This window comes from Poecilia reticulata, chromosome 3 (genome assembly GCF_904066995.2).
Source record: "Poecilia reticulata chromosome 3, P_reticulata-male-v2, whole genome shotgun sequence".
NCBI lineage: Eukaryota > Metazoa > Chordata > Actinopteri > Cyprinodontiformes > Poeciliidae > Poecilia > Poecilia reticulata.
In genome coordinates this window covers 2,603,022-2,617,177 of record NC_088832.1, presented here as the reverse complement: position 1 = coordinate 2,617,177, position 14,156 = coordinate 2,603,022, and the positions used below count along the sequence as shown (strand labels likewise).

At 40.7% G+C, this 14,156-nt stretch overlaps 1 protein-coding gene across 5 annotated transcripts in view; it reads left to right on the top strand.

Moving 5' to 3' along the window:
* Window positions 1-14,156, top strand: part of mtss1lb (MTSS I-BAR domain containing 2b) — a 53,437-nt gene that overhangs the window by 20,796 nt on the left and 18,485 nt on the right. For 3 of the 5 annotated variants that reach the window (XR_001776461.2, XM_017303985.2, XM_017303982.2), the window contains exons 3-11: window positions 4,062-4,146; window positions 4,863-4,954; window positions 6,704-6,778; window positions 8,251-8,259; window positions 10,268-10,425; window positions 11,099-11,206; window positions 11,291-11,388; window positions 12,507-12,774; window positions 13,031-13,105. Coding sequence is in view for 4 of the 5 variants with exons in the window: in XM_017303985.2 (XP_017159474.2) it covers window positions 4,062-4,146; window positions 4,863-4,954; window positions 6,704-6,778; window positions 8,251-8,259; window positions 10,268-10,425; window positions 11,099-11,206; window positions 11,291-11,388; window positions 12,507-12,774; window positions 13,031-13,105 (968 nt within the window). In the remaining variant the exon portion in view is untranslated. The remainder of the gene's footprint in view (window positions 1-4,061; window positions 4,147-4,862; window positions 4,955-6,703; window positions 6,779-8,250; window positions 8,260-10,267; window positions 10,426-11,098; window positions 11,207-11,290; window positions 11,389-12,506; window positions 12,775-13,030; window positions 13,106-14,156) is intronic. The other 2 variants (XM_017303984.2, XM_017303983.2) reach the window with 2 other exon arrangements.

The window sequence follows — 14,156 nt, the reverse complement described above, 5'->3', positions numbered from 1 at the left end:
GGTTAAATCCAGACAGGAAACACTGAAAAGCAGGAAAAGGGGAAAAATGAAAAGGAAAACAGGACATTTTTCCTGAAAAGGAAAACATAAATTTTATGAGGCTTTATGTCAGTGTGTGTGTTTTAGTTTGATATGTACTTTAGCTTCAGAATGTCTAGAATGTGACAGCATTTCTAGTGGACACTCTGGGGATCGTCACTGTCTGACATTCAGCAGTTTCAAACGTTTCCTTGTGAATCTTGGCAACATAAAAACTTTGATGATTGATTCAAAGGAGGACGGAAATTTTAAAACATATGTGAAAAATGTTTTGTCTGTTTTTCAACATGCATTTAGATTTTTTTATTTATTTTTTTTGCTAAATGTCAGATTCTTCTTCAATTGTTAAGGAGTTGCCTTAACTCTATCAACTCAGTGAAGTTTGTGCGCTCTCTATCTGGTTTTAAAAGGTCAGAGAGCGCACAAACTTCACTGAGTTGGCCATGAAGGGAGCACAGCAAACACACGCTGTGGTGGACTATAGCGCAGGGCATTCTGGGAAAATACTGCCAAAACAAACGTGACAGTCTAGCACTAGAGGGAGAAATGATTGTGGTTTTATATCAAAGCTAGAAAGAAATCCTACTACCACTAACATCTGACCCCACTTCATTTGAATTTGAATTTAGTGAAGAAGGACGTGAGGCTCAGTGTCTTAAAATCACTGAGCCTCTGATAAGGATTTCAGACCTTCTGAAATCCTTATCAGAAGGTCGGAGAATTTCAAAACCGAAGTACCACAGAATGAAAGCAAACAGTGATTTTTAAGACTATGACATATTTTTCTCATTTAAGCTTCTTTCAAGACTCTAATTTGTCTGGCTGGAGTCCTTTGTAATGTTTTACCTTTTCTGTATAAAACTCATTCAGATTCTTGTGCCTCTATGCGTTGATTCTTCATCTTCAGGTTGTAATCCTCTGAGCTTTATTTTCTTCTCGTCTCCTGAAACTTTATGATGTTAGAAACTTGCAGGATGTTTAAATCCCGTCTCCCTACGTTTTTTTTTTTTTTTTTTTTGTCGTGGTAGTGTGTTTTTATGCTCCTCCAGTGCTGACTTGCATACACACGCAGACATGCACACACACACACACACACACACACACACACACACACACACACACACACACACACACACACACACACAGTAGCACCAGATGGGAATAGTGTGTTCTCATCTAGTTGTTTATCTCCTATGGAGTCTGAGAGGCCTGGTAATAACAGGCAAACAGGAAGAGAACCATCATAAATGCAGAGATCAAACACACACACAAGCACACGCACACACACACACTTGGCTGTAACTCGGGTCCCATGGCTCTCGCTCCAGCAGTGAGCTCATTAAAATGTGCAAGACGACTCCGCTCGTCCTCATGCTTTCTCATCCCTTCTCAGACTCTTCCTGTTTCTTTTCTTTCCCACGTCATCCTTCTTCTTCACACACCCTCTTACTGATCTGGAATCACAGTGAATCAGGTTCTCCAAGCACACACACACACACACATACACACACACACACACACACACACACACACACACACACACACACACACACACACGCGCACAAACACCCCTACACCGCTCAAAATGCTGCTGAAGTTGCGTGTGCAATTGATTGCCGTGCATGGTGAATACCTCCTAGCATGTCTGTGTCTACAAATGTGTGTGTGTGTGTTCAGGCCGGGCTGGTTCTGCTGGAGGAATGGTTGCCAGGTAGAACGAGAGGAAAGAGGGAAGAATTTGTTAATTATGAAAGAGGGATTTCTCTCAAATAGTTCCGTGTGTGTGTGTGGGGGGGGGGGGTGCGCGCGTGTGTGGGGGTGTGTGTGTGCGTGTGCGTGTGCGTGCGTGCGTGTGTGTGTGTGTGTGTGTGTGGTTTCTCAGGGTATGTGGTAGCTTAAGTGAGAGCATATTTTGTGGTTGTTTTAATCAGACGGCTGCTGGTTAGAATGAGCAGACCAGCTGCTGTGGCAGATCAATGACTGTAGTGTAGATTTTTGAGGTGCTAACGAGCAAGGCACTCATGATATACCAGACAGTGTGTTTCAAATTAAAACAATAACTTGTGAATTTGAATTTGTGATTTTTAAAAATGTTATTAAGGGGACTATGAATATTAATCAACAGGAATATGTCATGCCAGAGTTAGCTGGAGAGGCAAATTTTCATCTGGTTTATGAAAGTAATGTACTGCACCTTTAAGAGCTGGTGTCCTGTCATTTGAAGGTTCTGCTGATGAACCATCATTTGATTCAGGTGTGTAGAACAAGGGAAAGAAAACCTCCAGGCCTTTGCTTTGGACACCACTGTATTATGTGTATATTTACACTTTCTGATGGCCCATTTGATAAATATGAATGCATTAATTATAAACTCAAACTTGCTGGACCAAATTCTTGATTTTAAAGAAAAGAAAAAGTTACATAAACCATTAAATGCATCAAATTAGTGACATTTGTGACTGTTACGAGTTAATAAACTAGAGAAGGTTTGAGACTATTGCAGTCAACAGTTGGTAAACAGATTAGATGTAAACTTCTAGTTTTGCTCTGGAACCCTTAACTTTAAAAAGGTTTCACAACTTAGACTTTGCTTTACAAGAAGCAGGTTTTCTGCCCTTTTTTGTACAAGAAGAAAATCTCAAATTCCGGTTGTAGCTTTTTCTAATCTCTTATTTGCTTGAGATCAAGTTTCCCCAGGTTTACTTAAAGTCACTGAGCCGTTCTAGTGGCTCTGTGGTGCTGTTCAGATCTAAATGCTTCTGTCTGCACTCCCACTGACACTGCTGGCACGAGGCTCATACATGTCAAACAATATTAGCATTTTACACTTTTTTAGGATCGTCAGGGTGAAAGGTACAGCACGCTACAAACATGTAAGTAGGCCTATGACTATGTTGTATAAAAAGTAGGTCCAGGACTTTAACCTGTTATACTTAAATGTTCCCATAGATTTTAGCGCAATTAATATATATATATATATATGAAAGAATTTTCATGAATGATCAGGAGTTCCTGAAACACTGGAACGCTGAATGGTTGGACTAGGACTTTGCACCAGTCTGATGGTTGAAGAACCTGGGATTCTTATTAAATACAATAAATATATTTGCTGCTGAGCTTGTATATCTATTTATTCAATAATTTGGCATCAAAAAGGGGTTTTTGAATTTAAAATATTTTTTATTTTGTTCATACATACAGTTTGATCAAAATGCAGTTAAGTAATTACAGACACTGCAATTAACTCCACTAAAACTTTGAATCAAGTCTCATAGTAAAAACAAACTTGGCAGTTTATAAGATGCTTGATTGTATTATCATTGCATCGTCATCAGAAATTGTGAGTCATTTTCCAGTTTTAATGTAGCACGTAACATCTGGAGGAAACCTGCTCGTTGCTTTCATCAGAACTTTCCACTCCATGTTTCACCTAAAGTTTGGATTACAACTCTTAGCCTTAGCTCTCCTCAGAAGGAATCTGAACAAAAAAAAGTGACATGTCCAACTTTGCTGTGGCGGCTGCAGCTCTGAGCACCTTGTTTGGAAGTCAGCGGTGTCTGCCATCCATTGAATCAAACTCTCTGCTCAGCTTTTTCCATATAGACCTATTCTCCTAAAATAGACTTGTGTTTACAGTAGCAGGTTAGCCACACATGAAAGCGAGTCTCTGGGCGCAGCAGCACCCTCACGGGACACTGCTTTATTTGGGCGAAGCCGGGAGTGTGTGTAGCGTCTCCACGATGGCCGATCTCTCTCTTGTATAAAGGCTGAGTGTAAAAGGAAACAAAAGCTCTTTAGCTGTCCTTCTGTTTGAAATGTGCAATGACTTTATGAGTCTTGTCTTTACACAGCATGCTAACAATTTAATGCAAGGTTTGACCTGAGATCTGTGGTCGGTGGAACTGAAGCAGGCCTTTTGTGGTAAACGAACAGTAGAATATCCATTTGACTTGTTGTCTGCATTTGTGTGTGTCCGTGTGTGTGTGTCCTGTTCTGATTCCTTGCTTGTCTTTTCTGTCCAGGGGCGACCAGAGACATCGGTTCAGCTCTTACCAGGATGTGCATGAGACATCGCAGCATCGAAGCCAAACTTCGCCAGTTCACGAAGTAAGACATCTTGTTTCCTTCTGTTCCCGGCGTCACTGGTCATACACAGTTCATCTGTCAGAACAAAAAACTTTTCATGCTGTTGTCTTGTCTTGCTGAATGAATGGTGTCTGCTGCATTGCTTACCCTCTCCACATTTCAAGGATTGTATTTGAGTACAACCACTGGTATGCATCATAAACCACTCAGGAAGCCTCTCCAAGAGTCTACTCCTACCCACCACTTTCCTCTGTATTCATTCTCCATACTTCTTAATGACTTTTCCACAACAAAAACCTATTACGTTAATGACTGTGGTCATTAGCTGTCCGTATGGTTGTGCAGGGAAAAAAAAGTTAGGCTAAGTCAATCCAAAATATTGTTGCAATCCCGATTACCTAAAGGTGCCTTGCAAAGACACTGATACCCAGAACCCATATTACTTGTAAAATTTCACATTTCCTCTCATTAAAACCACAAACATGTTTTATTAATTATCTGAGCCAGACTAATAAAGTAATATAATAGTAATTGCCTAACTTTGACAAAAAAATAAACATGAAGACTTTTGTTAAAATCTTCTTACCAATGCTGCCACCCTACAAAGCAGTGATAAACCACAGACTGTTGTCCGACTCAACACATTTAGACAATTGTGAAGACTTTCTCTCCTTCTCTTTTACTGATGCCACTAGTGATCGATGCCTTCCATCTGTCCATGTCTGTGTCTCCTCTAGTGCTCTGATGGAGAGTCTGATCACTCCTCTCCAGGATAAGATTGAAGACTGGAAGAAGACTGCCAACCAGCTGGATAAGGACCACGCCAAAGGTGAAACATGAAACCAGCTGAATGTGCTAATTCATGAAACCTTATCTGTTGGTTTGGGACTTAAGCCTTGTACAAACAGTAAGATTTTCAAATTGTCAACCAATTTTCAAAACATAAGAGCCCTCACATGACGATAAGAAATCATTGGTGTAGTAACTTCGGTCCATCTATGTGAACAGATTTCACTCAGGATGTAAGATGGGCAAATTAGCAAAATCTCTCGGGATCAAATTTAAGTTCAGAGTAAACAGGCATGACTAGCTGGAAATAAGCAATGGTGATAGTTTGTGGACTAAGTTGAACAAAGAAAAAACAATACAAAGATGTGTCCAACGTCCACCAGACTTTCTAGATCAACTTGGATTTCCCTCCGTGTTTCTGTCACATTGCTTTCTGATTGGCTTCTCGTCACATTCAACAGGCTCCATTCTCATTTGCCCTCATGGGACACCATTCACTGCGGTATTGAACCAAGAGGATCCAACATGTTGAATGTGCGTGATTTTAGATTGGAGCGGTCCAGACCTTCAGACCACTCTTCACTCACCACACATGGCAGTAACATCTCTTAAGATTATCTGAAGATCCATTCCGATAATCGAGACGTCCTTACGATTGTCGGAAAGGGAAAATTGTGACAAAAATCAGCAAAACAATCTTGCAGTTTGAACTAGGCATTACGGAACTTCATCAAACAAAATAACTAACCCTACTCAAGTTTTCTACAGTTCACTCCTGGTATTTCAACATAAAGTCAACTTATCCTTGATGTTCTCTTTGAGTGAAGTGGGATTGTTGCGGCCCCTCTAGACAGCAGGCCAGAACCCAAACATCTTTGTCTCACTGTGTGCACAGAAACACTCACACCAGACTGCTGCCTTACTAAATCCTCTTCAGAAGATGACTGCGAAGAGAGTTAGACTGCTGTTTTATTCACAGCAGTCCCACTCTCAGCTCGAAGTTCTTGATGATACCATGAGTTGTTGATTGGAAGCTGTCTTACAAGCAGATATTGGTTTCCATTAGGGTTCTTCAAATACTACTTGCAGCAGGTTCACTAATGTTTAATTACATCAGTTTTGCAGCTTCTTTTCTTTTTACATGGTTTTGTGGGGATACTAAACATCAGCCTAAAAAAAATAATTTAATTTCTTCGAAATATTTTTTTGACAGAAACTTCCTCTAATTAGTAAGAGTTGGTAACGAGTCTGTATGTCCAATGCTGATCTTTCTGATTATTATTTTCCCCTCCTAAATACGGAAAATGCCGTGGCAGACCATCATTAACAAGAACTCTGTCAGTTCAGCCAGGTTAATATTATTTATATATGCATAGATCACATTTTTGTAAGTTGTGGAATCAATATTTCTTTATAATGTCTATAGAGATGGTCTAACTACAACCACTCTCGTTCTAACCTTGATTTCAAACTATGGATTCTGACACCAAATTTTCAAAGTGTTTTTTTTTTTTTCTTTCTCTCTTTCTCAAACTAACAAATATCCCCTTCTAACCATTTATGGTTCCTATCAAATAGTTTGAATATGGGTAGACTTAAATGAGAATCTTTAGCATGTGTCCAATTGTAATGTTTTTCCTTTCAGGCAGTGAAAAGACAACAGGCTCGTGTTGGATCAGTTCCCAGACTCAGTTCTGCTAAAGCTAACATGTGAAGCGCGAGGAAATTTAATTTCACCCCGAGGCTTTGCATTCCCACGTAAAAGCATCTCTGTTTCTCCTCTTTCAAGAGTACAAAAGGTCACGTCACGAGATCAAGAAGAAGTCATCTGACACCATCAAGCTGCAGAAGAAGGCTCGTAAAGGTAACCAGAAGTGACGCTACGGCTCTGATCTCAGTCATGATCTTTATGTGGAACTTTGGAAAAGGAAGTTTCTTTTTTTTGTTTTGTTTTTCAGCATTGCTTTTTCTGGGATCCTACCACTATTCACCAGAGCTTTATCAAAATAAAGGAATACATTTATTTTAACTCACTCAATATTAAAGGGACAGCATCAGGTGAAATCGGCTTTTTTCAGCTGTGCGTCATGTTAAAATGATATTCCCTCATCGAAAACAAGCGTGAAGTGTTGATTCTTTCATCCATGTTTGAGAAATCCCTTAATCTCCATGGCAACCATTCAGTTGTACCAGACGTCTGGGTGGAAATAGCCCCACCTTTGAGGCGCAGCTCCTCCTCTGAGCTTCAGCCTTACAGGGCAGCTCTCCCCACTCAGCTCAGACTAGCCAGCAGCAATTAGCAAACACCTGGTGGAACTGTACATCTGTTGAGCTCATTATATGAGCTACCTCTTAGTGTAACACTTGTAAAAATGTTGTTAAAATGGGTTAACAGAGGAACCATGTTGGGATGACTTCATGGAGGCAGAGTTTCAGAAAGTGCAGTAGTTGTTAAAGAGACAGAGGCCCAATTTCAAGATGTTAAGTTACAAAGTCAAATTTCGTTTTAAGTTATATTTGATAATTCTATAGATGTTTGTTTGTTCTATAAATTGGCACTATGAGCCTGGAAAACACATAGCACTGTCTCTTTAAGCTGCTCTTGTTATCAACAAAAATGAAGCAGAAACCAAAATTTCCAACTGAAGTGATTGTGAGTTTGAACGATAGAAATAAAACCATTGGTTGGTTTATGCTGCCATCTGGTGACTATTGAAAATATTGTAACTCCTAGTATTTGATCTGTTACATTTCTTCAATGGAATTAAAAAAAAAACAATAAATATTTATTTATTTTGTTTGTATTTCATGATGAATTTTATATTTTTTATGGATTATTTATAATTTTTTCATTGATAACAGCATAATTTTTTTTATTTTGAACAAAACAGCTTTCTATAATGATTTAGTATTTTAAATTTAGGAATTTATTTCGGACATTCCACCAAGTGAGCAAAAGAAAGAAAAGCATGCGTATGTTTTCTACGCTCCTTCACCCTGACGTACGTATAGTTGCGACCCTGGTCATGTGTGAGTTTTGTCCCAGCTGAAGCCTGGTGATATATTTGGTTCTGGATTCATTTTTGGTTGTAGCTGTCTTGTTTTGCTCTAACCTGCTGCACTGCGGCTGTCCTGATGGCTTCTTTGTACTAACCTTAACAATAAGTTCTGCTATTTATGCTCTCTCCCTCTCTCTCCCTCTCTCTCTCTGTCTCCCTTTTTCTTATTTTTCCCCCCAATTTTGCTTCTATTTTTGCTGCCCCGCCCCTCCCCACTCTCACCTGCCACCGTCTCTCTGTCCCTCCGTCCCTGTGGCATTTTGTCTCCCTGTAATAGAGATGCAGGGTAAGTATCGGCCTGTCACTCACCGCTGCTCTGCGGCATCAGTCTCTTTGTCATCCTGTCTGTCGTTGTTTTAGACGTGACAGCAGAGGGTTTGATTTGACTTTGTCACTTTAGGTGAGCGATGAAACTTTTTGTGGTTCAAAGGAGTCAGAATAAACCTCCTGCCCAAACCTCAGAGTTTAACTGGCAGAAATTAGCCAACAGTCTGGTGTCATTTGATCAGATTATCTTTATTTATAACTGATAAGAGAAAATAGCATTTTTTCTTACTTAGATCACCACAAAAAAAAAAAAAAATGTAAGAACATTTTTTGTTGCATCATGTTCCTGGGCTACAAACAAAATGCATTGTTTTCCTTTTCCTTAAGAATAAAGCTAACTTAGAGAAAACTAAATTCTGATTGGTTCTTTACATCACAAGTAAATGTTGTTGAGATGAACAAACGTAGCTATAAAGAGAAAAAGTAAGTCTTTAAACTGAAAATGAATGCGATTGGTCCTCCAGACCACGCTATTTCTGTAAATTAGCTTAGCTGATAAACATTAGCATTAACACAGATTACTGTGTCCTCTCACTCTTTAGTTGCCCTGACCTTCAAATAGAAAAAAGTTTCTAGAGCACTGCAGTCTCTAAACAACTTTCCTCAAAGTTTCGGTCCCCTGAGGATGGATTAGAGTTCAGCCTCTATAGCAGCTCGTCTTTGTTGCCTGATGTAACGGAACTTCCTCCTTGACTCCTTCGTGACTTTTGTAGCTCGTTTTATTAGAGCTTTGTTGTGACACTGCAGGCTTTCTGCTGTCATGCTGCCACTTTTTTGCTACTCTCTCTTTCATTATGTCCCTGATAGCACTGACATCTGCACTGATTTGTGTTGCATGCTGTAACACTACAGAGGTCCATTTCATGTCTTGCTTTCTATGCATTGCATTTCACTTTTACTCTTCTAGCTAGCAAACAGCATCTGGATTTTCTGTTATGTTTTGGCTCTACGCCACGGGGCGTTTGTAAAGATACGGCAAAAAATTACGATTTGGGTTATTTGTCCTGTCATAACGGCATAAGATGGTATTAGCGAATTCTTAGTTCGCCAGCTAAATATTTAGTTAATGCTAATTATTCAGATTGCTAGCTAAATATTCCAATTGAAGCAAAATATTATTTTTGTTAACTAAATATTTAGTTTGTAAACTAAGTTTGTGTTTCTCATTAAATATTTAGCTTTAACCCGGGACATTTTTAAATGAATGAATAACATGGTGAAAATATCTATTTTTCTTATGAAAGGTTAAATGACCCAAATTCTAGTTGATTTTTGACAGTGTAACTTTTCAGACGGCAGCCATGCTACGCTGGCATTGGACCAGTGCTGATGCTGTAACACGTCAGAGTAAAGTTCTCCTCCACTAAGATTAGATTTTATTTATGTTTTAATACTTGAGTACAAAGAGGCAACAACCTGGAGCTGCAGCGACTTGCAAAGTATTCATACTTTAAAATGATTTTATGATGTGACAAATACAAATGTAGGGTTAGCTAATGAAACTATATTTATCAGAGAAGCAGTAAAGATGCACATATTACTACACACAGCTCAGGTGGGAGAATCTGCCCACAGGGCAGCTAGTGGTCATGCACTCCACAAATGTGATAATAACATAAAACATTAACCCTTCTGTGACACATGGTGGTGGCAGCACCATGATGTGGGGATGCTTTTTCACAGAAAAACTGCTCATGAAGAGCAGCAGAATACTTGAAGCTTAGCCTTCCAGAAGTACAACGACATTGAAGATACACCCAGAGCTGCAATGAAATGGCCTATTCAAAGTCCAACAACAACAACAAAAAATTCAAACAATATAGAAGTGAATATCTTTGCAAGTCGCTGTAGATGTAATCTCTCCCCTTCCTTCTTTCATTCCTTGGTCCTCTTCTCCAGCTCTCCTGTACTGATCCGTGTCAACCCTCCTCACTTCACTGAAAAGTGCGTTCTGTGTTTACTGGCAGGGCGAGGCGACCTGCAGCCGCAGCTGGACAGCGCCATGCAGGATGTGACCGACATGTGTCTGCTGATGGAGGAGACGGAGAAGCAGGCGGTGCGCCGCGCCCTGGTGGAGGAGAGGGGGCGCTTCTGCACCTTCATCGGCTTCCTTCAGCCCGTGGTGGTGAGGAGGAAGCCGGCCCAATCGGACCCTGGTTTACTGTTCAGCGTTGGCCTGGTAGAAAAACAAAGGATGTGACGGTCACCACCAGATTATTATTATAGTTCACTAAATTTGGTGCAAAGTTAGCGCACACACTGACTATGACAAGATCTCTAGCTTATTAATGAAAATTATTGAAAACTTGTAAGTGGAAATAAAAGTAGCGTTTCTTTCAGAAAGACAGGAGAGAAGTGGTAAATAGATGGATAAGAACACAAACCTGTAAGAAGGCAAAACCTTTCCAAGAAACTGCTGGATTCTGGAGATTTCATACCAACAGCGCCCTCTTCTGCTCAAATGGTTTAAGACAATAAATGAACCAATACACAGATTTTTCATTTAGAAAACCTTTTTGCACTTATTATTCATGAATAAAAACAACAAATCATCTGGAAAAAGAATCACAGAGCTTTTCAATACTAAATGTTTGACGTTAAATCTAAATTATTTTATAACCTGATGGCATTATTTACATAATAAAATCCAGCCTCACAGGTAATGAAAACTGACGATTCAGTCTGAAATGTTTGGAGCTGCAGTCGATCATAAGGGACATGACCTCCCTGAATGGTGTGAGATGCTGGATTCTGACGGTCACAAACATCACACTCCTCGTTTGTGTCCTGTTGGCCAGAATGGAGAGATCGCCATGCTGGGAGAGATCACCCACCTCCAGGCCATCATCGACGACCTCACCGTGCTGACCACTGACCCCCACAAACTGCCCCCTGCCAGTGAACAGGTGAACTGCAGCAACACCTGGCTGGTAGAAAACGCCGGAAGAGTGTGTGAAACGGACTGACAGTCGCTGCTTTCTTTCTCACAGGTGATCAAGGATCTGAAGGGCTCCGATTACAGCTGGTCCTACCAGACCCCCCCGTCGTCCCCAAGCAGCTCTGGCTCACGCAAGAGCAGCATGTGCAGGTGCAAACACACACATACACACGCACACAAACGTACACTCAAGACATAAAAAACCAGGACGTAGCTATATTTCAGTGCTGTGTTCAGAACTCTTGAGTTTTGGAAAGAGGAGCCTCCCTGGATGTCGGTGTCTCACTTGTACTGTCTGTGTCTATCAGAACATTGTTAGTGTTTGTGCCGCCATCTTTGTTAAACTCCAACATTCCCACAGTTTAAGCTTGGAAAGCAGCTCACGAAAAGGCAGATTAAAATACAACAGTCCAATTTGACATCAGCTTTACTTGGATGTAAACAATGCAGTGCCTTGCAAAAGCACGCTTTTGTGCCACACCACAGACAGACTGCAGTTTATTTAACAGGAAAATGATGTGATAGTCTAAGCAGAACACCTTCATGTTTCTAAATGTCCACACTTTTTAGATACGGACCAAATCTGAAAACGGTCAAGGCGTATGAAAGCACTGCATATGGCCCATATAGCAGAAACTGATGTGTGAGGATTTTGATTGTGGAAACAATAATCTCTCAGCGTGTGTCTGTGTGTATGTTACATCTAGGGCATCAGTCTGTTTATGTGGAAATCACACATTCACACCCTTCCACCTGTAGTGTTTCTTTATTCCCTGAATCTTCCTGAGTTCACACACTCTCTGTTTACCCCCTCCCCCTCCTCCTTTTCCTTCTCTGCACCCCACCACCCTCCTCTGTGCTCTTTTCCCATCTTGGCTTGTCTACCTTCTGTCTTGTACCCGGTTTGTGATTTGCCCTCTTTAACTCCTGCCGGACGCTTCACACCCGGTTCCCTTCACTTTCTGGGGAATCTGCTTCTAACTGTGACTGTTGTGTGACTTTACACCAACCCGACCAACTCACAAAAACTTCTGGAATCATTCCCATCAACCAATCACAAACTCTCTCCTCGCCTCCTCCAATTCTTTGTTCACTCTCCCAAACTTTAACCAACAACTAATTTTACCTTCCACCACGTTCCTCTGATCATAACCGCTTTTGCATCTGGCATTGTAACACTCCTCACCCCGTCATCGCTCTGCCCCGCCCCCCTCTCCCTCCTCACCCTCCTGTTCCTCCTCACCTCTCCCTGAACCCTCACCATGCAGCAGCGTCAACAGCGCCCACAGCAGCGCCTCCCGGTCGTCGGGGGGAGGTGCAGGTGTGGGTAGTGGTGGAGGTTCCCAGCCACACTCACCCTCCTCCTCCTCCTCCTATCGCTACCGCAGCAGCATGCCTCAACAGCCTCCACCACCAGGGGGCATTGCAGCCCACCGCCTCAGCAGTGTTTCCTCCCACGATTCGGGCTTCGTGTCCCAAGATGCAAACATCTATTCCAAGCCTCCCTCGCCAATGCCCTCTGACATCACCAGTCAGGTACGAAATCCTGGTGCCTTCACCAACGACAGCGCACAGGAGCATTCTGAATGCAATATCATTTTGTTCACATGCACATTTAAAAACATAATACTCCCTATCAATAGTAAGTTGTAGAAAAAACATAGTAATAATAACACAATATATATCTCGTATATATGCATGGAAAAGAAATGTTAACGTTTAAAAAATTACGGCACTGCAAGTTTTGAGAACTGATAAACTAGATAAGAAAATGTTTTTCTTTTTATTGTAGAAATCCTCCAGCTCTGCATCATCAGAGGCTTCAGAAACATGCCAGTCAGTCAGTGAATGCAGCTCTCCCACCACTGTAAGTATTGCAGCCATGCTGTGCAATGTGGCTGTTCTTTTTTAAACATAGCACATTGTTACACACAAACTAAATAAACTTCATTAGAAGTCGGGACAAATCTTCTGGGGTAAACTGTTTCAGATAGAGGAGCTTTACTTACCAAATTATAGTTGCTCTCAAAACATCTGTGTCATAGCATTAGCTTGTAGCATTAGCACAGCTGGCATGTGGTTTCCTTCTGGATTTTTTTTCCCCTACCTGCCTCACAAGTGAAGTTCTTCCAAACAGTATTGAAATTGTTTGACAAACACCAGATATGCGAGTCTTGTGGGCTAATGTGGGTCGCTGTACTCGCCACATCAGCAAAGTTTAAAATTCAAGGATAAGTGCTAAGTGTTAATGCAGCGCTGCTGTTGGAAGAGATGAGACTGGTAAATGTGACCGGATCCATTTGTATCGATTTTGACACAAATTAGTTTAATAATAATAATTTTTTTTTTTTTAATTTGTTTATTTAAGCATTGACTCTAGACTATTCTACCTGAGGTGCCACCACAAACATTACAGTAAAATCAAACTTTTTTTAAACATATCTTTATTGATTTTAACAAGAACATATACACTCATTTACAAATACATAAAATATAACCCCAGACAAAACAAAACAAAAAAGACACAGAGGAGCAGAGGGGGGGAACCCAGAACCCAGCAGACCCACCAACAGACCAATCAGGATAAAGATTGGCAATTTGTCTTGTCGCAAATCCTCCTCCCACTTGTTGAGTTGGGTATCATTTTGGTCCGGCCACATGTAAAAGACAGTCCAGATTTACAAAAGTTAATCAAGTTTGTTCTGAGTAAATACCTAATTTTCTCAAGGGTAACATAAAAAGTAATTTGTTTAATCCATTGTGGAATTCCTGATACTGTCTCTTTCTTCCATGAGGATGCAATGCAGCATTTAGCTTCCAAAAGGCAAATGTTATGTAGGAATCTTAAATTGTTTGAGATAAAGTCTTCAGGACAGATATTTAAGATCCACATTTTAGAATTAAAATCACACTTACAA